Source organism: Gallus gallus, chromosome 4 (assembly GCF_016699485.2).
Source record: "Gallus gallus isolate bGalGal1 chromosome 4, bGalGal1.mat.broiler.GRCg7b, whole genome shotgun sequence".
In the NCBI taxonomy this organism is placed as follows: Eukaryota; Metazoa; Chordata; class Aves; order Galliformes; family Phasianidae; genus Gallus; species Gallus gallus.
Window position 1 is genome coordinate 1,997,351 of NC_052535.1, and position 14,684 is coordinate 2,012,034.

The 14,684-nt window shown below is 55.9% G+C and overlaps 3 protein-coding genes and 1 long non-coding RNA gene across 8 annotated transcripts; 2 read left to right on the forward strand and 2 right to left on the reverse strand.

Moving 5' to 3' along the window:
* Nucleotides 1-852: 852 nt before the first annotated feature.
* LOC769755 (magnesium transporter NIPA2-like) lies at nucleotides 853-4,024 on the reverse strand. Its single transcript, XM_001233044.7, has 5 exons — nucleotides 3,869-4,024; nucleotides 3,728-3,784; nucleotides 2,692-2,782; nucleotides 2,379-2,539; nucleotides 853-2,074 (listed from the first exon to the last, which is right to left on the reverse strand). The coding sequence occupies exons 1-5, from the start codon at nucleotides 4,005-4,007 to the stop codon at nucleotides 1,449-1,451; spliced, it is 1,074 nt and encodes a 357-aa protein (XP_001233045.2). The 5' UTR covers nucleotides 4,008-4,024; the 3' UTR covers nucleotides 853-1,448.
* Nucleotides 3,373-10,237, forward strand: TAF7 (TATA-box binding protein associated factor 7). 4 transcript variants are annotated; one of them, XM_015278223.4, is made up of 12 exons: nucleotides 3,373-3,764; nucleotides 4,276-4,361; nucleotides 5,651-5,729; nucleotides 5,916-6,049; nucleotides 6,330-6,456; nucleotides 6,660-6,718; nucleotides 7,761-7,833; nucleotides 8,637-8,753; nucleotides 8,939-9,127; nucleotides 9,212-9,324; nucleotides 9,604-9,663; nucleotides 9,825-10,237. In XM_015278223.4, exons 2-12 carry the CDS (start codon nucleotides 4,296-4,298, stop codon nucleotides 9,867-9,869), a joined length of 1,062 nt encoding a protein of 353 aa, XP_015133709.1. In that variant the 5' UTR covers nucleotides 3,373-3,764; nucleotides 4,276-4,295; the 3' UTR covers nucleotides 9,870-10,237. The 4 variants fall into 4 exon arrangements, with proteins under 4 accessions (XP_015133709.1, NP_001264815.1, XP_040554716.1 ...); NM_001277886.2 differs by lacking the exon at nucleotides 3,373-3,764 and adding an exon at nucleotides 4,096-4,182; XM_040698782.2 differs by lacking the exon at nucleotides 3,373-3,764 and adding an exon at nucleotides 4,096-4,128.
* On the reverse strand, nucleotides 5,715-6,388 carry LOC121110550. The gene is made up of 2 exons (XR_005859745.1): nucleotides 5,895-6,388; nucleotides 5,715-5,793 (listed from the first exon to the last, which is right to left on the reverse strand). It is a non-coding gene; the product is annotated as an uncharacterized LOC121110550 (long non-coding RNA).
* Nucleotides 10,238-10,387: 150 nt separating the features above from the next.
* On the forward strand, nucleotides 10,388-14,304 carry AIPL1 (aryl hydrocarbon receptor interacting protein like 1). Of its 2 annotated transcripts, none has more exons than XM_001233084.5 (6): nucleotides 10,388-10,857; nucleotides 11,370-11,549; nucleotides 11,648-11,836; nucleotides 11,902-12,078; nucleotides 12,165-12,306; nucleotides 12,713-14,304. In XM_001233084.5, exons 1-6 carry the CDS (start codon nucleotides 10,762-10,764, stop codon nucleotides 14,029-14,031), a joined length of 2,103 nt encoding a protein of 700 aa, XP_001233085.5. In that variant the 5' UTR covers nucleotides 10,388-10,761; the 3' UTR covers nucleotides 14,032-14,304. The 2 variants fall into 2 exon arrangements, with proteins under 2 accessions (XP_001233085.5, XP_040555956.1); XM_040700022.1 differs by having other exon boundaries at nucleotides 11,388-11,549.
* Nucleotides 14,305-14,684: the final 380 nt, after the last annotated feature.

The window sequence follows — 14,684 nt, forward strand, 5'->3', positions numbered from 1 at the left end:
TTTGATTTGTTGCTCAACATAGTTGGTCCCATGAAGTGAAGCTCATGTTTGTGGCATTTCCCCTTCCTCCTCAAAGGGTTAACAGAGCCTGCTTCCTTTTATAGTTTCTACGAGGGCCTAAGTACAGGAAAAAATACAGCCAGCTGCTTTGTAACTACCTGCACCTTCATCTGTGGGGATTACTGGAGGGAAGCCTGTGGCTGTGTCTTCTGGACTTTTGCCCCTAGGAAATGACACAGAGTTTCTAACTGGAAAAACAACCAGCACCTACTAATCCACCCTCTGAAATGCAGTGTAGCGTTTCAGCATTGTTTGCAGACAGCCTGGCTCTGGGAAGCATGGAATGACCCATGTTACTAACATGTGGCTTGGAGCTTGCACAGAGAAACCTCATAAAGTGGTTCTGTGCATGACAGATTGCTGTGGGTGGCTAGACAGGGTGTGTGGAGCATCTAATGGGTGTCTTGTAGCCAGCAGCCTTCCTAGGAGCGAGTTCAGAATGAGTTAAATAGAGCTATGTGTATACTAACCTGCAAGGATACAGCTATCTGCCCATCTTTCCAAAGCTTACCTCAATAGCTGAAGACTGTTAGGTTCCTCCTGTCCCCATTGTGAGCCATTCTCCTATCCCTGCCCTGAGTTTCTTGTAGGCACCTGCATCGTTCCTCCTACCCCTGTAATCCTTCATGTTCCCCTCTGCCCTGGCCCAGCTCTTGGTACAAATGCATCACCAGCTGCTTGGTAACTGACCACTGCTGGCTTTAATGCTGTATGCAGGTGCATCATCAGCCTGCACAACAGATGCTGCATGGTCCCCCCTTTAAGAGCCAGAACAGCACGTGGCAGCACCACTGAAGTTCTCCAGTCTTGGCTGTATTCTGCTCTTGGATGTGAACCTGTAAATAAATTCTAACAGTGAGCTGAACAAGCAGTTTACAGAAGGATTTTTGAAGTACTACTCTGGGTATGTCATCTTTAAGGCCAGGCACTTTTGTCTTCTATCCACATCATCTCAGCACCATGTTAGAAGATTAACAGTCACAAAATAATCTAAGTACTCTTTAAAAAAATGCTCGGAAGCTTCCCCAGATGAGCAGTCTTTGCCTTCAGTAAGGGTTAGCACTGTTAGTGCTGCAGGCCTCTGTGCAACCGAAGCGTATGTCCTGGCAAGGGCAGATCAATCGCTCATAAAAGAACAGTTGAAGAGGCACTGGGTCCCGGCAGCAGGGCCGTCCTCAACACTCATGTCTGTAACAATGAAGGAGGCTGCAGTCCCTGCCAGATTCCAGACAGTGGGAGGTCACACTGATCACACACCCAAGGCAGGCAGAAGGCAACTGCTAGCTCCCGCACGCACAGAAGTACCTAGCAGCATCCAATGCAGCAAGTTCAACCCTGCATGGAGGAGCTGCTCGCTGCTTGGAGCTGACAGCACTTCAGAAGCTTCCTCATACGCTTTCACCTTCTTCCTCTTCTGTGCTCTGAGAGCTTTTGTCCTCAGAGGGCAGAAGAGGCTGGTGCTGACACGACTGATGTCTGTCTGTGCTCCTCCAAGCCGTGTGCAGGTCTGCCCTGCCTTGCTGCAGGAAGAGGGGCAGGAGGTCGGGGCTGAAGGGCACGTCTCTGAAGGCATGAAGGAGGAAGATGCCGGACACGATGGTGAGGAAGCCGCTGATGGTGCCAATGATGTTGTCTAGCACCATGTGCTGCCACTCCTTGAAGAGGATGGCAGAACATGTCATGACTGCTGTGGTGAACAGCACGTAGTAAATGGGAGTGACCACGGACGTGTTGAAGATGTCCAGGGCTTTGTTCAGGTAGTTGATCTGCACGCTGATGCAGATCACCAGGCACACCAGGAGCACCCAGCCCAGCGGTTCTTTCAGGACTGGCTTCCCAGCAAACAGTTCTTTCAGGGCAATCCCCAAGCCTTTGACACACGATACGGAAAGTGAGCCGATGGCGGAGCAGACCAGAACATAAACCAGGACGTTGCTCCGTCCGTAACGGGGTCCAGCCACAAAGATGAGCAGAAGGGAGCTCACCAGGACACACACAGCAAATACAATGAATCCTTGGAGAAAGAGTAATTAAAGGCTCTGTCAGAATGGAGAACGGTAGCCCCAGTGACAGAACGGCAAGCAGGGCAGCGGCACACCCAGAGCCTATGGCATTAGCAGATGCTGGGGGCACGCTGACCAAGAAGGGGGGGCACAGCACTGTGCAGGAGGGCAGCAGAAGGCCTGGGAAGCCAGCACTGGCTAAATGCAGCAGGGTGTGTTGGGAAAGAGAGTCCCTGCCAGTCTAGTCAAGCTGTTCCCTCCCCAGTACTGCTATTTCCAAGGCTGAAGTCGACATGATGCCTTTTATGTAGGTACCTGGATCTTTCAGCTTCTCTGCCATTGACTCCAGGCTGGAAACCTCTTCTTCCTGGGGAGCGTGGATTACCATCACTGTGGAGCCCAGAATGCTTAGGACACAGCCAATCTTGCCATGAACATTCAGCTGCTCGTTCAGGAAGGTGGAAGACAGAACCGCACTGGAAAATCAAAACAAAACAACAACAAACCAAACCAAGAAAAGCCTAGCAGTTAGGAATGGAATATCTGAGGGGAGGGACAGAGGAAAGCAGGGCAGCTTTCACCGCTTGGTGGTGGCAGGTGAGGTGAGGATGGTTCTGAGGCTGCTTACCTAACGAGGACACTCAGAGCACCCAGCGGAGTTACCAGCGTTGCAGGGGCAAAGGCGTAGGCAGCAAAATTTGCTGCTTCTCCAATTCCCACTGCAAGAGAAACTCTGTCAGCTGAACATCAGAGTAAAGAGCAGTTCAGTGTAATACAAATCTGTGTGCAGGCAGAAGAGAGTTCCCATGTGCAACCAGGAGAGGACGGTGCCAGCCAGAACAAGCAGAAGCTTTTCCTTCTCTGACACAGGAGGCTCCTGGTGACGCACGGTTATGCTCAGCCACACGTGGCCATCCAGCTAAGCAGTAACAACAGAAACATATTTACATGTCCTCAAAGCTGAAAGGAGCTTTGGCTCTTTACGTGTTTCTAAGTTAATCTCTGCTGGAAGGGTTCTTAGGGCTTTTTGCAGGGTAAATCAAGTGTCACGTTTGACGAGGGTGCAGCAGAGCTGCTGGATCGGGGTTACCTGCCGTGCTGGATGAGCACCACCTGACTGCAGGCTGTGGGCAGGATCAGGAGCACCGACCCAACCCAGTCAGACCAGTTCCTCAGCTCCTATTTAGCAGGGCCTCAAAATAAATCGGAGTTATAGTTAGATCAACATCCCCACACGTTCAGGAGATAAAAATCGATCCGTTCGGCGATCCTAGGATGGCTGGGTTGGAAGGGACCTCAAAGGTCAGCTGGTTCCCATCCCCTGCCGCGGGCAGGGCTGCCCAGCGCTCAGCCAGGCACCCACCGGGGATAGGGCAGCAGCACAGTGCAGGAAGGCTGCACGGAGGTCCCCCCGGAGCCCACTGTTCCCCAGGCCGAGCACTCCCAGCTCTCAGCCCGTCCCTGTAGCAGAGCTGCTCCGACCCCCGAGCATCCCCGCGGGCTCCTCCGGACCCTTCCAGCCTTCTGGATGCAGGACGCTAGAGGGGACCTCCGGAGGGCAGAGCAGAGGCACGGCCCCCCTCCCGGCGTCCCTCCTCCCCCCCCCAACGTCGGTGCAGCTGGGAGCGATCCCAGCGCCGCTCAGCTCTCGGCGCGGTACTCACTGCACAGCAGCCCTGCCCACCACAGCCACTCCCGCAGGTACGCGTGTCCTCCGTGCCCTGCGGAGAAAGGGACGAGGCAATCAATGAAGGCGCAGTGCAGCTGCGGGATGGAGCCCCGCTCGGGGTGGGCTCGGGCCGTACCTGCCCTGGGGCGACCGCGGCCGCACAGCCGGAGCAGCCCCTTCTTCTTCAGGATGAAGCTGCCCCCGATGAAGGCGCTGGAAGCCAAAGCCAGCCCCAGCCCCACGTAAAAGCCGGACCGACCTCCCGCCGGCCCCATGGCGGCCCCGGTCCGCCGCGATCGCCTTCCCCCGGCGCGGAACGGGCGGTGCGGGGCTGCGGGCAGCCCGGACGGCACACCGCGCTCCGCCCCGGCATCGCCCCGCCCGGCGGACGGACGGGACCGGCAGTGAGCGGGGCAGCACGGGGAGCCGAGGCTGGGGCCGGGAGCCGAGGTTGGGGCCGGGAACCGGGTCGGGCTCGGCACTCCTTACGGGTCGAGTTCCATCTGTCGCGTTCTCGGCTCGATCTCTTTGTTTTCCTTTAAGGTGAAGGGGAAAAAAAAAGGATGAGTAAGAGCAAGGACGACGCTCCGCATGAGCTGGAGAGCCAATTCGTGCTGCGGCTGCCGCCGGTGAGCGCCCGCTGCCCCCTCCGTCCGAGCAGTCCTCCTTCTCGGAGGCGCTCCGTGGGGATATATGGGGAGGAAGGGGGGATTCCGGGGCTGGGAAAGGGGCCCTGCGAGGTTCTGGTGGGTGAAAAGCTGGGCGTGAGGCAGCGGTGTGTGCCTGCCGATTGCATGCTGGGCTGCGTTCTAAAGAGGGGGGGCAGCGGGAGGGGAGGATTGTTACCCTCTGCTCTGCCCTGCTGAAGCACTGTATGGAGTAGTGCGTCCAGACCCGGGGCTCCCAGAGCAGGAAGGGTACGGAGATGGGAGCGAGGTGCTCAGAGGACGGAGCGGCTCTGCTATAGGGCAGGCTGAGAGCTGGGGGTGCTCGGCCTGGGGAGGAGAGGGCTGTGGGGAGACCTCCCTGCAGCTGGGGGAGCTCCCAAGCAGGAGGAGAACTGACTTTCTACGTGGGTAGGCAGTGATAGGACAAAGGGGGATGGCTTAAAACTGAAAGAGGGGAGATCTTGGTTAGATGTCAGGAGGAAATCCTTAACTCGGAGGGCGGTGAGAGCTGTGGGTGCCCATCCCTGGAGGTGCCCCGGGTGCCCTGAGCTGCTGGGGGGCAGCCAGCCCGTGGCAGTGGGTTGGAACTGGGTGGGCTTTAGGGTCCCTTCCAGCTCAAGCCATCCGATGATTACCAAATGATGTCATTAGTTGCTGTTGCTGTCAGCACGCTTAACGCTATTTTGCATGTGCTTAAGCTGAGGCAGTGGGTCGTGAGCCCACGTGAGGCTGCTGAGGGCAGCTGTACCCCCAACTGCTGTGCAGGATTTCATTGTCACAGCCCTCACAGCGCTGTCACAGCTTCATTTTTTCTTGGGGAAAGGGGCACACAAGGAGTAGTTGGGCCCATGAGGTTAATGCGTGACTTTTGGAGGAGGGCACAGCTTTCCCTGGCTTTTAGAGTTGTTTTTCTGCTTTGGGTTGACAGTGTTGATTAAAGCTGAGTATCATAGAATCATAGGATGGCCTGGGTTGAAAAGGACCACAATGACCATTGAGTTTCAACCCCCTGCTATGTGCAGGGTCGCCAACCAGCAGCCCAGGCTGCCCAGAGCCACATCCAGCCTGGCCTTGAATGCCTGCAGGGATGGGGCATCCACAGCCTCCTTGGGCAACCTGTTCAGTGCGTCACCACCCTCTGGGAGAAAAACTTCCTCCTCATATCCAACCTAGACTGGGCACAAACCTTCAGTGGCCCTCAGGGGCAGCAGCACATCAGGTCCCAGCATAACTCTGCCTGATCATTTCAGGAATATGCCTCCACTGTGAGGAGAGCAGTTCAGTCCGGGAGCGTCAACCTGAAGGACAGACTCACCATTGAGCTGCACGGTGAGTGAGAAGGATCGAGGCATGCTGCAGCTCCTCTGATGGGTCACAGGTGAAGCTGCAGAACCTGTACATGTTTTTGTGTGAGGTTTCTGCTGCCTGTGCCGGTGCCTCGCTGCCCCTTCTGAGACAAGGCTTTTCCTGCTCCCCAGCCTTGCCAGCACTAACCTGTCCCGTGGCTTTCCACAGCCGATGGGCGCCATGGGATCGTTCGTGTGGATCGAGTGCCTCTGGCAGCCAAGCTGGTGGACCTGCCCTGCATCATCGAGAGCTTAAAGACCATCGATAAGAAAACCTTCTATAAGACAGCAGATATCTGCCAGGTATGGGCTGTTCCTCTCGCCTGCCTCAGCAGCTTCTTTGCTTGCTCCTCTCTCTGAGAAACCCTGTGTACACGTTGATGGGTTGATGCCCAGTATGACATGGCCAGTTTCTGTATTGTCATATTAGTAGTTCAGAATCCCCTGCATCAGCTTGATGTTTGCATTTTGCCTGTGCCTGTGAATCCCTTCGGCAGCCACCGTTCATTTTCCAGCAAAGCTTTCACATCCTTTTCTTCCTGCATCGCAATATGCAACCTTTGTGTTTATATGGGGATTACAGATGCTTGTTTGCACTGTGGATGGCGATCTGTACCCTCCTTTGGAAGAGCAGACTGTGAGTACTGACCCCAAGGCAAACAAGAAGAAGGACAAGGACAGAGAGAAGAAATTCATCTGGAACCATGGCAGTGAGTAGAGGCTCTGCCAGTGCTCTCCATCCCACAGCCCCAGCATCCCCACAGCTCTGCTGGGTGCTGGCTGTGCTGCTGCTCTGCTTTTAGTGCTGTCTGGGTTCCCGAAGGGAACTTCTCCCTCTTGGCAGATGAGGTTTGCCAGACCCAGCTCTCTCCTTAGGCCGTCTGCCTGACAGATGCCATCTGCTCTGTTGCAGTTACTCTTCCCCTGAAAAACGTACGGAAGAGACGATTCCGGAAGACAGCTAAGAAGAAGGTGAGTTGTTTGTCTCCTGCTGGCTGGTGCAGGTGCAGTAACCAAGGAATCAGAAGGCAGAGACATTGGAGCTGTAACTATCTGTCCGTCCTAAAGCAGTCTTAGCATTGCTTCACGTGTTTCCTTGCCAGAGATGAGGGAGAAAGCAGGCAAGTGTACTTCAACCCTTCCTTGGGTGCTTCTCTCGTGTTTCCACAATGCCTCTGAGGTGGGAAAATGCTCTGTGCTGAGGACTGCTGGACTCTGTTCTCGTGGCTGCTTTGTCATAGTGCATCTCTTCCTGCTCACAGAGAAGAAGGGGTTGCATGGAAGTCAGACTCGGCTCATTCCTGCTTTCCCAGCCGAAATCTTCTCTCTATGCATGGCTCGTTCGCTTCCCCAACAGGCAGCACTACAAATAGAATAGCTGTTATTTCAGCTGGGGGAGTGACAACAGATGGAGCTCAGAGACTGTCTCAGTACGAACGCATAAGCCAGGAAAGGTGTTGGGGAGATGCATGCAGCACCATGAGGCTGGGAAAAACTGCTCTCTGCTTTGCAGTTTCTGAGAACACGGCAGAGTGATATTTTGCATGACATTTGGGAAACAAATTATTTCAGGCAGTCGTATAGCCCTCGAGAGAGATTAGCTGTCACTACCTTAAGACACACGGCTGATTTAAAAGTGACAAATGAAACCTCCTTTTGAGAGACATGGGAAGCGTTTGAGTTGACCATCCATCAGTGAATGGCACCTTGAGCACTTTCAGTATACACATAGGAAGTGTTATTTCAGGAGTTCTATTGAAGGGTGCCAGAGTGGTAGAAAAGTGAGGGCGTGCAACCCTGCAGGGAGATCTGCACAGGAAAAATGGATCACTGTTCTGGAGGTGCATCAATTACTTCTTGGGTGGAGCATAAGCAAAGGTGAAGTGGGAGGAATAAGAGAAGGGAGGCTTGAAACTGGGCTCTGTCCAGAGGCTGGGGATGGGAGCTGGGCAGCACACAGCTACCTGCACGAGTCGTTTCATGGATTCCCTGTTCTTTCCCCTCTCTGGTGCAGTACATTGAATCTCCTGATGTGGAGAAGGAGGTGAAGCGTCTCCTGAGCACCGATGCTGAAGCTGTCAGTGTCCGTATCCTTACAGGAGAAAAAAAGCTTGGGTGGGGGGTGAGGCAGTATGCATGATGTGGGAGTTGTGAAGAGAGCTGAGTTCAGCTTTGTCTGTGGGTGTCAGAGGTTAGAATCATATCATAGAACCATAGGATGGCCTGGGTTGAAAAGGACCACAATGACCATTTGGTTCCAACCCCCTGCTATGTGCAGGGTCACCAACCAGCAGAGCCACATCCAGCCTGGCCTTGAATGCCTGCAGGGATGGGGCATCCACAGCCTCCTTGGGCAACTGTTCAGTGCGTCACCACCCTCTGGGTGAAAAACTTCCTCCTCATATCCAACCCAAACCTCCCCTGTCAGTTTAAAACCATTCCCCCTTGTCCTACCACCATCCACCCTCATAAACAGCCATTCCCCCTCCTGTTTATACGCTCCCTTCAAGTACTGGAAGGCCGCAATGAGATCTCCCCACAGCCTTCTCTTCTCCAAGCTAAACAAGCCCAGTTCCCTCAACCTTTCCTCATAGGAGAGGTGCTGCAGCCCTCAAGGTTAGGAGGTAAGTATGTGTGACACTGACGTTTTAGAACTTCATCTTTGCCTTTTTCAAAGCTTATTGTTTCTTCCTGGTGACCTTCCTTGCACTGAGCAGGAACTTAAGTAGCAGTAGAGGGCAGGTCTCCAAAAAGGGGGGCCGGTGTGGCTCATTGTGGATATTCATAACTGCGAGGCCGTGCCTGTTGGAGGTGGAGATGAGCTGCAGTTTTTAGCTTTCTGCACCTTTTACACTCATTTTCTCCTTGACTCATCCGCTCCAACCGTCAGGCTGGGAAGTCATTGCCGAAGATGAAACAAAAGAAGTGGACAACCATGGTTCACTCACGAGCCTGGACATTTCTTCCCCAGGGATGTCGGGACATAAACAAGGCCACGGCTCCTCAGGTACAGTGGGGAAGGCTGCTGCCTTCTTTCTAGCTGTGAAGTTATCAGGTGGACCCGATGGGGGTGGAAGTGCCCAAAGGAGAGAGGGCAGTGCTGAGATGGACACCGTATACTGACGATGCCCGTGGCAGGCACAGGGTGCTGGGGTGTTCATCAGCTCTGTTCTTCCATTTCTCACTCTTTAGAGCACGATGAACTGCGGGAGATATTTAATGACATCAGCAGCAGCAGCGAGGATGAAGATGAGAGGGATCATCACGATGATGAAGACCTGAACATTATGGACACCGAGGAGGACTTGGAGAGGCAGCTGCAGGACAAACCAAATGAATCCGATGGGCAGCAGCAGGAGAATGAGGGGTCCAACCAGATAGGTGAGTCAGGTGGCAGTGCTGCACAATCACTGGGGTTCCGGGCAGCGCAGCCTCTGCTGCAGGTCTCTGCTCACTCTCTTCCAGTCATGGGCATCCAGAAACAGATCGACAACCTGAAGAGTAAACTTCAGGAGACCCAGGACAGGAGGAAGCGCCAGGAGGATCTCATCATGAAAGTAGAGAACCTAGCCCTCAAGGTGAGAGATCTCCGGGGGTCTCTTCTGAGTCATGTGCTTAGTAGGCTGATTCAAGTGCTGTCCTGGAAAAACCATGGAAGCCAGGGGCGTTTGCATACTGGGTCAAAAATAGTTGTGCTGTGACCATACGTTCCTGCACTTTCCCATGGAGGCAAAGCAATCTGTGAAACTGCAGGAGATGAGGGTTAGTGCAGTTTGGGAACCACTGCACTGTTTGACATGCCGTAGCAGCAGCCATCAACAGCGTGTATTGATAATTGTGCTCTGGTGTGTTTGTAGACCCGTCTCCAAGCTGTGCTGGATGAATTCAAACAGCAGGAAGAGCGAGAGAAGCAGCAGGTGAGGAAGCTTCCCCAATGGAGGGCATTCTTCCCTGCAGTGTGCAGGCAAAGCAGCCACTGCTGCAGGTGGAAGGTCTGCAGCAACTCTGCAGTGCTCGGGCTCGCAGTGCAAGGAGGCCCAGCCCTGTGCTTCTGTGACACCTTTCTCCTTCTTCCCAGATGACATCTCTGCAGGAGCAGCTGGAGTCCCTCATGGAGAAGTGAAGCATGGGCCTGACCAGAGCAGCAGGGCACGTAGAGGCAGGTGGAGCTGGAAGTGCTCAATCCCATGCTGAAGTCTTGCTGCAGTCACTGCTGCTGCTTTAGGGCAGTGCAAGAGGTTCTGTGTCCAGCACTGCTCCTATGGGCCTTGTGCTGAGCTTGGCTGTAGAGTTAGGCCTGTGGGAGCAGCCAAATGCTGGGACTTGCTGTAAATATTCAAGAGGGGTCTGGTTCTGCCTGGGTCAGTGTGGTGCAGCTCTGTGCACCTCACTGAGTCTTGAATGTGGTGGGCTGTACCCTGGTGGGAGCTTGTCAGGGTATTTGGGAAATGCTTGTCTGCAAACCAGACTCAATAAAGGACCGTTTCCTACCCTGTTCTGTTCCTCTGTATTCCCCATAGGACAGGTTAGCACTGCCTCTTGTTAGCTTGCCCCCTGTCCTGTGCTTCCCCTGGCACTGCTGGGCTCCTTCCACCGGAATGCTCCATGCACAGCTGGGTCAAAGGGAGATTGTGTGCACAGGGGACCCCCCACACTCTCAGGCTGCGTAAGGAAGGAGGTCCTCCTGATTAGGGAGTTTCTTTAATTCCTCACAGAATAGGCAGGCAAATCCCAGATTAACCTGGCAGGGTAGGAAGAGGATTAGAAAGGCAGTTCCATTTGGCAGCTGGCAGAACACAACAGAGTGCATCACGTTGGGACTGCGTTATCTTGCATGCTGAGGAAGGGGAAAGGGCTGCCGTAGCGTGGGTGCAGCCAGCACGGGAAGCAGGAGGCTGCTGGCAGCTCTGGGAGATGATATGCCTGTAGTCTGGAAAGGGAGCTGCCTTGAGGAGAACACTGAGCTTGGGGAGGGCCTGAGTGCACACATGGTGTGACCTGTCCTGGGGGCGGCCATGGAGGAAACGTACCTGCTGAATGTGGAAGGGGTCAGAAAGAAGATCCTGCATGGAGGCCGAGGGGAGCTGCCGAAGTTCCAGGATGGAAGCAAGGTAAATTGTGCTGGTTGTTAGCCCAGGGCCCCGAGAGAGAAGGGAGCAGCTCTGACACCTCCCTCCCCGCCCATTGCCACTCAGCTCTGCCAGGCATGGTGGAGCTCAGCAGCCATGACGGGGTGCTGGAAATCCTCCTCCTTTCCCTGACACATCAAATGGGAGTGGAGGGGCCAGTAGGGTTTCTGAGAGCCTCAGCCCCTATGGATGGACAGAGCCATGTGGATGCCATGAGGTCCCGGAGCTGTCCTGGCTTATAAAGGGGTACCCAAGGGAAGCAGGCAGATCTAGCACTGATGAGCACTAAGATGCTCCACCAGCTGCATTCTGTCTGAGTTGAGCTGGTAGGAGGCACAGTCTCCTCGCTGCAGCTGGAGAGCTGCCAATCCAGCCCACATCTCACTATCTTGTCCTCATGTCCTGGCCCCACGGCGGGGGGTTCCTACCCCATAGACCTGCCCCAAGGCCAAGCATAAGGCCACCCTGTCACCACCACGCTTTCTTTGGGGCAGATCACTTTCCACTTCCAGACACTGAAGGACAACTTTGAGCGGACGGTGATCGATGACAGCCGGGAGGCCGGCATGCCCATGGAGATCATCGTGGGCAAGATGTTCAAGATTGAGATCTGGGAGACACTGCTGTGCTCCATGAGGACGGGGGAGGTTGCGGAGTTCTGGTGCGATGCCATTGTGAGTGTTCAGGGGTACGATGAGTCCCATCTGCATCCCACTTCGGGCTGTGCAGCCCAGAGATGCACAGCGTTGCCTGGGCCTCCATCCTCTTGCAGCACACGGGGATGTATGCCCTGGTCTCCAAGGGCATGCGGAGGATCGCGGAGGGCCGGGACCCCCTGGAAGGGCAGAAGCACCGCTGCGGCATGGGCAACATGTTTGACTACCACAGCACGGGCTACGATGACCTGGACGAGCTGCAACGGACACCTCAACCCCTCATCTTCATCATGGAGCTGTTCCGGGTAAGGGGAGGGCAGGGTGACGGGGAACGGCCGGGGAAGGGGCTCAGTGCCCACTGCCCACACAGGTGGAGGAGCCCTCAGCCTACAAGCGTGACACCTGGGCCATGAGCAAGGAGGAGAAGCTGGCGGCCGTGCCCGTGCTGCACAGCGAGGGGAACCGCCTGGTCCTCCAAAAGGACTTCCAGCGCGCAGCCGAGAAGTACCAGGAGGCTGTCATCTGCCTGAGGAACCTCCAGGCCAAGGTGGGCCACCTCCCGCCATCCCCGCTGGCCCTTCCTTGGCCAGTTGGTCCCCCGTTGGGTAAGGGGATGCCCACCTCCTTGGGTAGGAGAAGCCGTGGGAGGAAGGCTGGCTGAAGCTGGAGAGCCTGGTCACACCGCTGGTGCTCAACTACTGCCAGTGCCAGCTGGAGCTGGGAGAGTACTACGAGGTGCTGGAGCACACCACGGAGCTGCTCCAGAAACACAACGGTACCTGTGCCCTGAGTCCCCCACTCAAGGGGGGGGCTCCTGGGAGCTCAATGGGCTCACGGCCCCTGGGACTTGCCCTGCAGATCTCCCTGCTCACACAAGCCCTGTGTCCGTGATGGTGCCCCTTGTCCTCTGGGTTCCATGTCCCATTTCAGCCACATTCCCTCATCCACAATGTCAGCCCCTCCCCATATCCCCTGATCCCCCAGCCCACCACAGTGCTCTCCCCATGCCCCTTAAGTCCCTTACCCACAGAGGTACCCCCATGACCAGTTTCTCCTTCCTTATGGCCCCCAGCTCCCCGAGGTACCCTTACCCACGGGGGCATCCACACCACATCCCCACGCCCGTGTTGGTACCTGGGTTCCTGGGGGGCTCTGATGACCCCACTGGCTCTGTCCCACAGACAATGCCAAGGCCTATTTCAAGCGGGCGAAGGCGCACGCGGCCGTGTGGAACGAACGAGAGGCACGGGAGGATTTCCTACGTGTGGCCCACCTCGACCCCGCCATGGCGGCCGCCGTCAAGAAGGAGCTGAAGCTGCTGGGGGAGAGGATGAGGAAGAAGCACGTGGAGGATCGGAAGCGTTATCAGGGGCTCTTCCAGCAGCCCCGGGGGGGGAGGGCTGGCGTGGGTGGGGGGCGGCAGGAGGAGGTTGTGTCCCATGGAGAGGAGCAGGGCACAGGAATGGGAGAAGCAGGGGGTGGTGAAGGAGGAGGAAAAGCTGGGGATGGATGTGGAAAGGAAGCACGGGGAAGAGGAACAGCCCCAGGGGAGGCTGAAGTGGTGGGAAATGGGGTGGGAGAGGGTGGGGGAGTAAAGCTGGGTGCCTGTAGGGCAGAGTTGGAGAGTTGTGGGGCAGAGAGGGAGCTGGAGGGAGGGGAGGAGGAGGAGGAGGCAGTAGAGGAGGAGGAAGGAAAAGTAATGGTGGAGGAGGAGGAAAAAGAGATGGTGGAGAAGGAGGAAGAAGTGGTGAAAGAGGCAGTAGACGAGGAAGAGAAGACAACGGAGGAGGAACAAGAAGGGAAGAAAGAGGCAGTGGAAGGGGAGGAGGAAAGGGAGAAGGAGACAGTGGAGGGGGAAGAAGAGGTGGGGGAGAAGGAGAAAAGGAAGGAGACAGTAGACGGGGAAGAAAAGGTGGGGAGGGTGGAGGAGGAGGATGAAGTGGAAGAAATGGAGGCAGTGGTGAAGGAACAAGAAGGGAAGAAAGAGACAGTGGAAGAGAAGGAGGAAAGGGAAGAGACAGTGGAGAGGGAAGAAGAGAAGGAGAAATTAGAGGAGGAGGAGAACTCAGCAGCAGAGATGGAAAAGCTGGCTGTAGGGCAACATGAGGTATCAGAGAAAGGAGAGCTCATGCAGGGGCAGGAAGCTGATGGGGCAGAGGGAGCTGATGCAAGGAGCATGGCTGGGGAGGAGTCAGGCAGAGCTGCAGAGCTGGCACCTGCTTATCTGGACCAAAGGACAGCCCAGGGGGAGCTGGGGCAGGGCAGCTGTGGGGGACAGCGAGCACACAACTTCCCCATCACCGACCTCACCAATGGGGGAGAGCTCCAGGTCAGGCCCTCAGCTGCAGATGAGGATCTGGATGGGGGAATAGAAGTGCCCTCTTACCCCACACCAGCTAAGGAAAGGGATGGTGCAACCTCGGGAGCGGAGGCACCCCTGGAACAGTGCGGAGAGAGCAGAGAGCTTGAGGCCGTTGCAACAGGGCACGGGCAGGCTTGAGTAGGGATGGGTGCTGCTGAATGGGGGACAGGTGCAAGGCTGCTCATGGGAGGCACAATAGGGGCAGAGGGGGGTGCAGTGCCCCCAGGATCCCATTTCCCACAGGCTGGGGACATTGCAGTGACATGGAAACAATGCTGTTCTTTCACTGGGCTGGCAGCTCCCCAGTGCGACACTTCTGCTGCCTCCCCTGCCCCAAATCACCACTCCTGCAGCCTCCAGCCAGGTCCTGCTGAGCTCTGTTGGCTGAGAAATAAAGTCCTTTCCCTGGCACTGGGTGCTGGATCTGTTCCTGAACATTCCTGGCATCCCTGATCACAGCCCCCAGCTCCCTCTGTGTGCTGGAGCCTGCAGCACAGGGGTGGGAGGGAAGGTACAGGGGCTTTAAACTCCTTTCAGGAGTTCACCAAGGATCTCTGCTGTCACCTCCTCCTCTCTGGGGCCGTAGAAGTGCAGGACCATCCCTGCACAGCCAGCGTCCCAGCTGCTGCATGGCCCCAGACTTGCTGGAAGAGGACGGATGCAGATGGTGGGCAGGGGATGCAGCTGCAGCCAGATTGCCTGCAGCTCTGCTCACAGTTTCTGCCCCAGTGGTGACACTGAGCAGAGGGATGTCCTTGGTCCTGCAGGAAGACCCGTCCCAGGATGGCACA

Bases quoted from the DNA above. Each gene is read 5' to 3' on its own strand.
- LOC769755 (XM_001233044.7), bottom strand. From the start codon at position 4,007: ATGGGGCCGGCGGGAGGTCGGTCCGGCTTTTACGTGGGGCTGGGGCTG. The intron at 3,785-3,868 runs GTACGGCCCGAG...CTTTCTCCGCAG, and splicing joins CCGCGGTCGCCCCAGGGCAG to GGCACGGAGGACACGCGTAC. The intron at 2,783-3,727 runs GTGAGTACCGCG...TTTCTCTTGCAG, and splicing joins GTGGGCAGGGCTGCTGTGCA to TGGGAATTGGAGAAGCAGCA.
- TAF7 (XM_015278224.4), top strand. From the start codon at position 4,296: ATGAGTAAGAGCAAGGACGACGCTCCGCATGAGCTGGAGAGCCAATTC. The intron at 6,050-6,329 runs GTATGGGCTGTT...TGGGGATTACAG, and splicing joins AGACAGCAGATATCTGCCAG to ATGCTTGTTTGCACTGTGGA. The intron at 6,457-6,659 runs GTGAGTAGAGGC...GCTCTGTTGCAG, and splicing joins ATTCATCTGGAACCATGGCA to TTACTCTTCCCCTGAAAAAC.
- AIPL1 (XM_001233084.5), top strand. From the start codon at position 10,762: ATGGAGGAAACGTACCTGCTGAATGTGGAAGGGGTCAGAAAGAAGATC. The intron at 11,550-11,647 runs GTGAGTGTTCAG...ATCCTCTTGCAG, and splicing joins AGTTCTGGTGCGATGCCATT to CACACGGGGATGTATGCCCT. The intron at 12,079-12,164 runs GTGGGCCACCTC...CTCCTTGGGTAG, and splicing joins TGAGGAACCTCCAGGCCAAG to GAGAAGCCGTGGGAGGAAGG.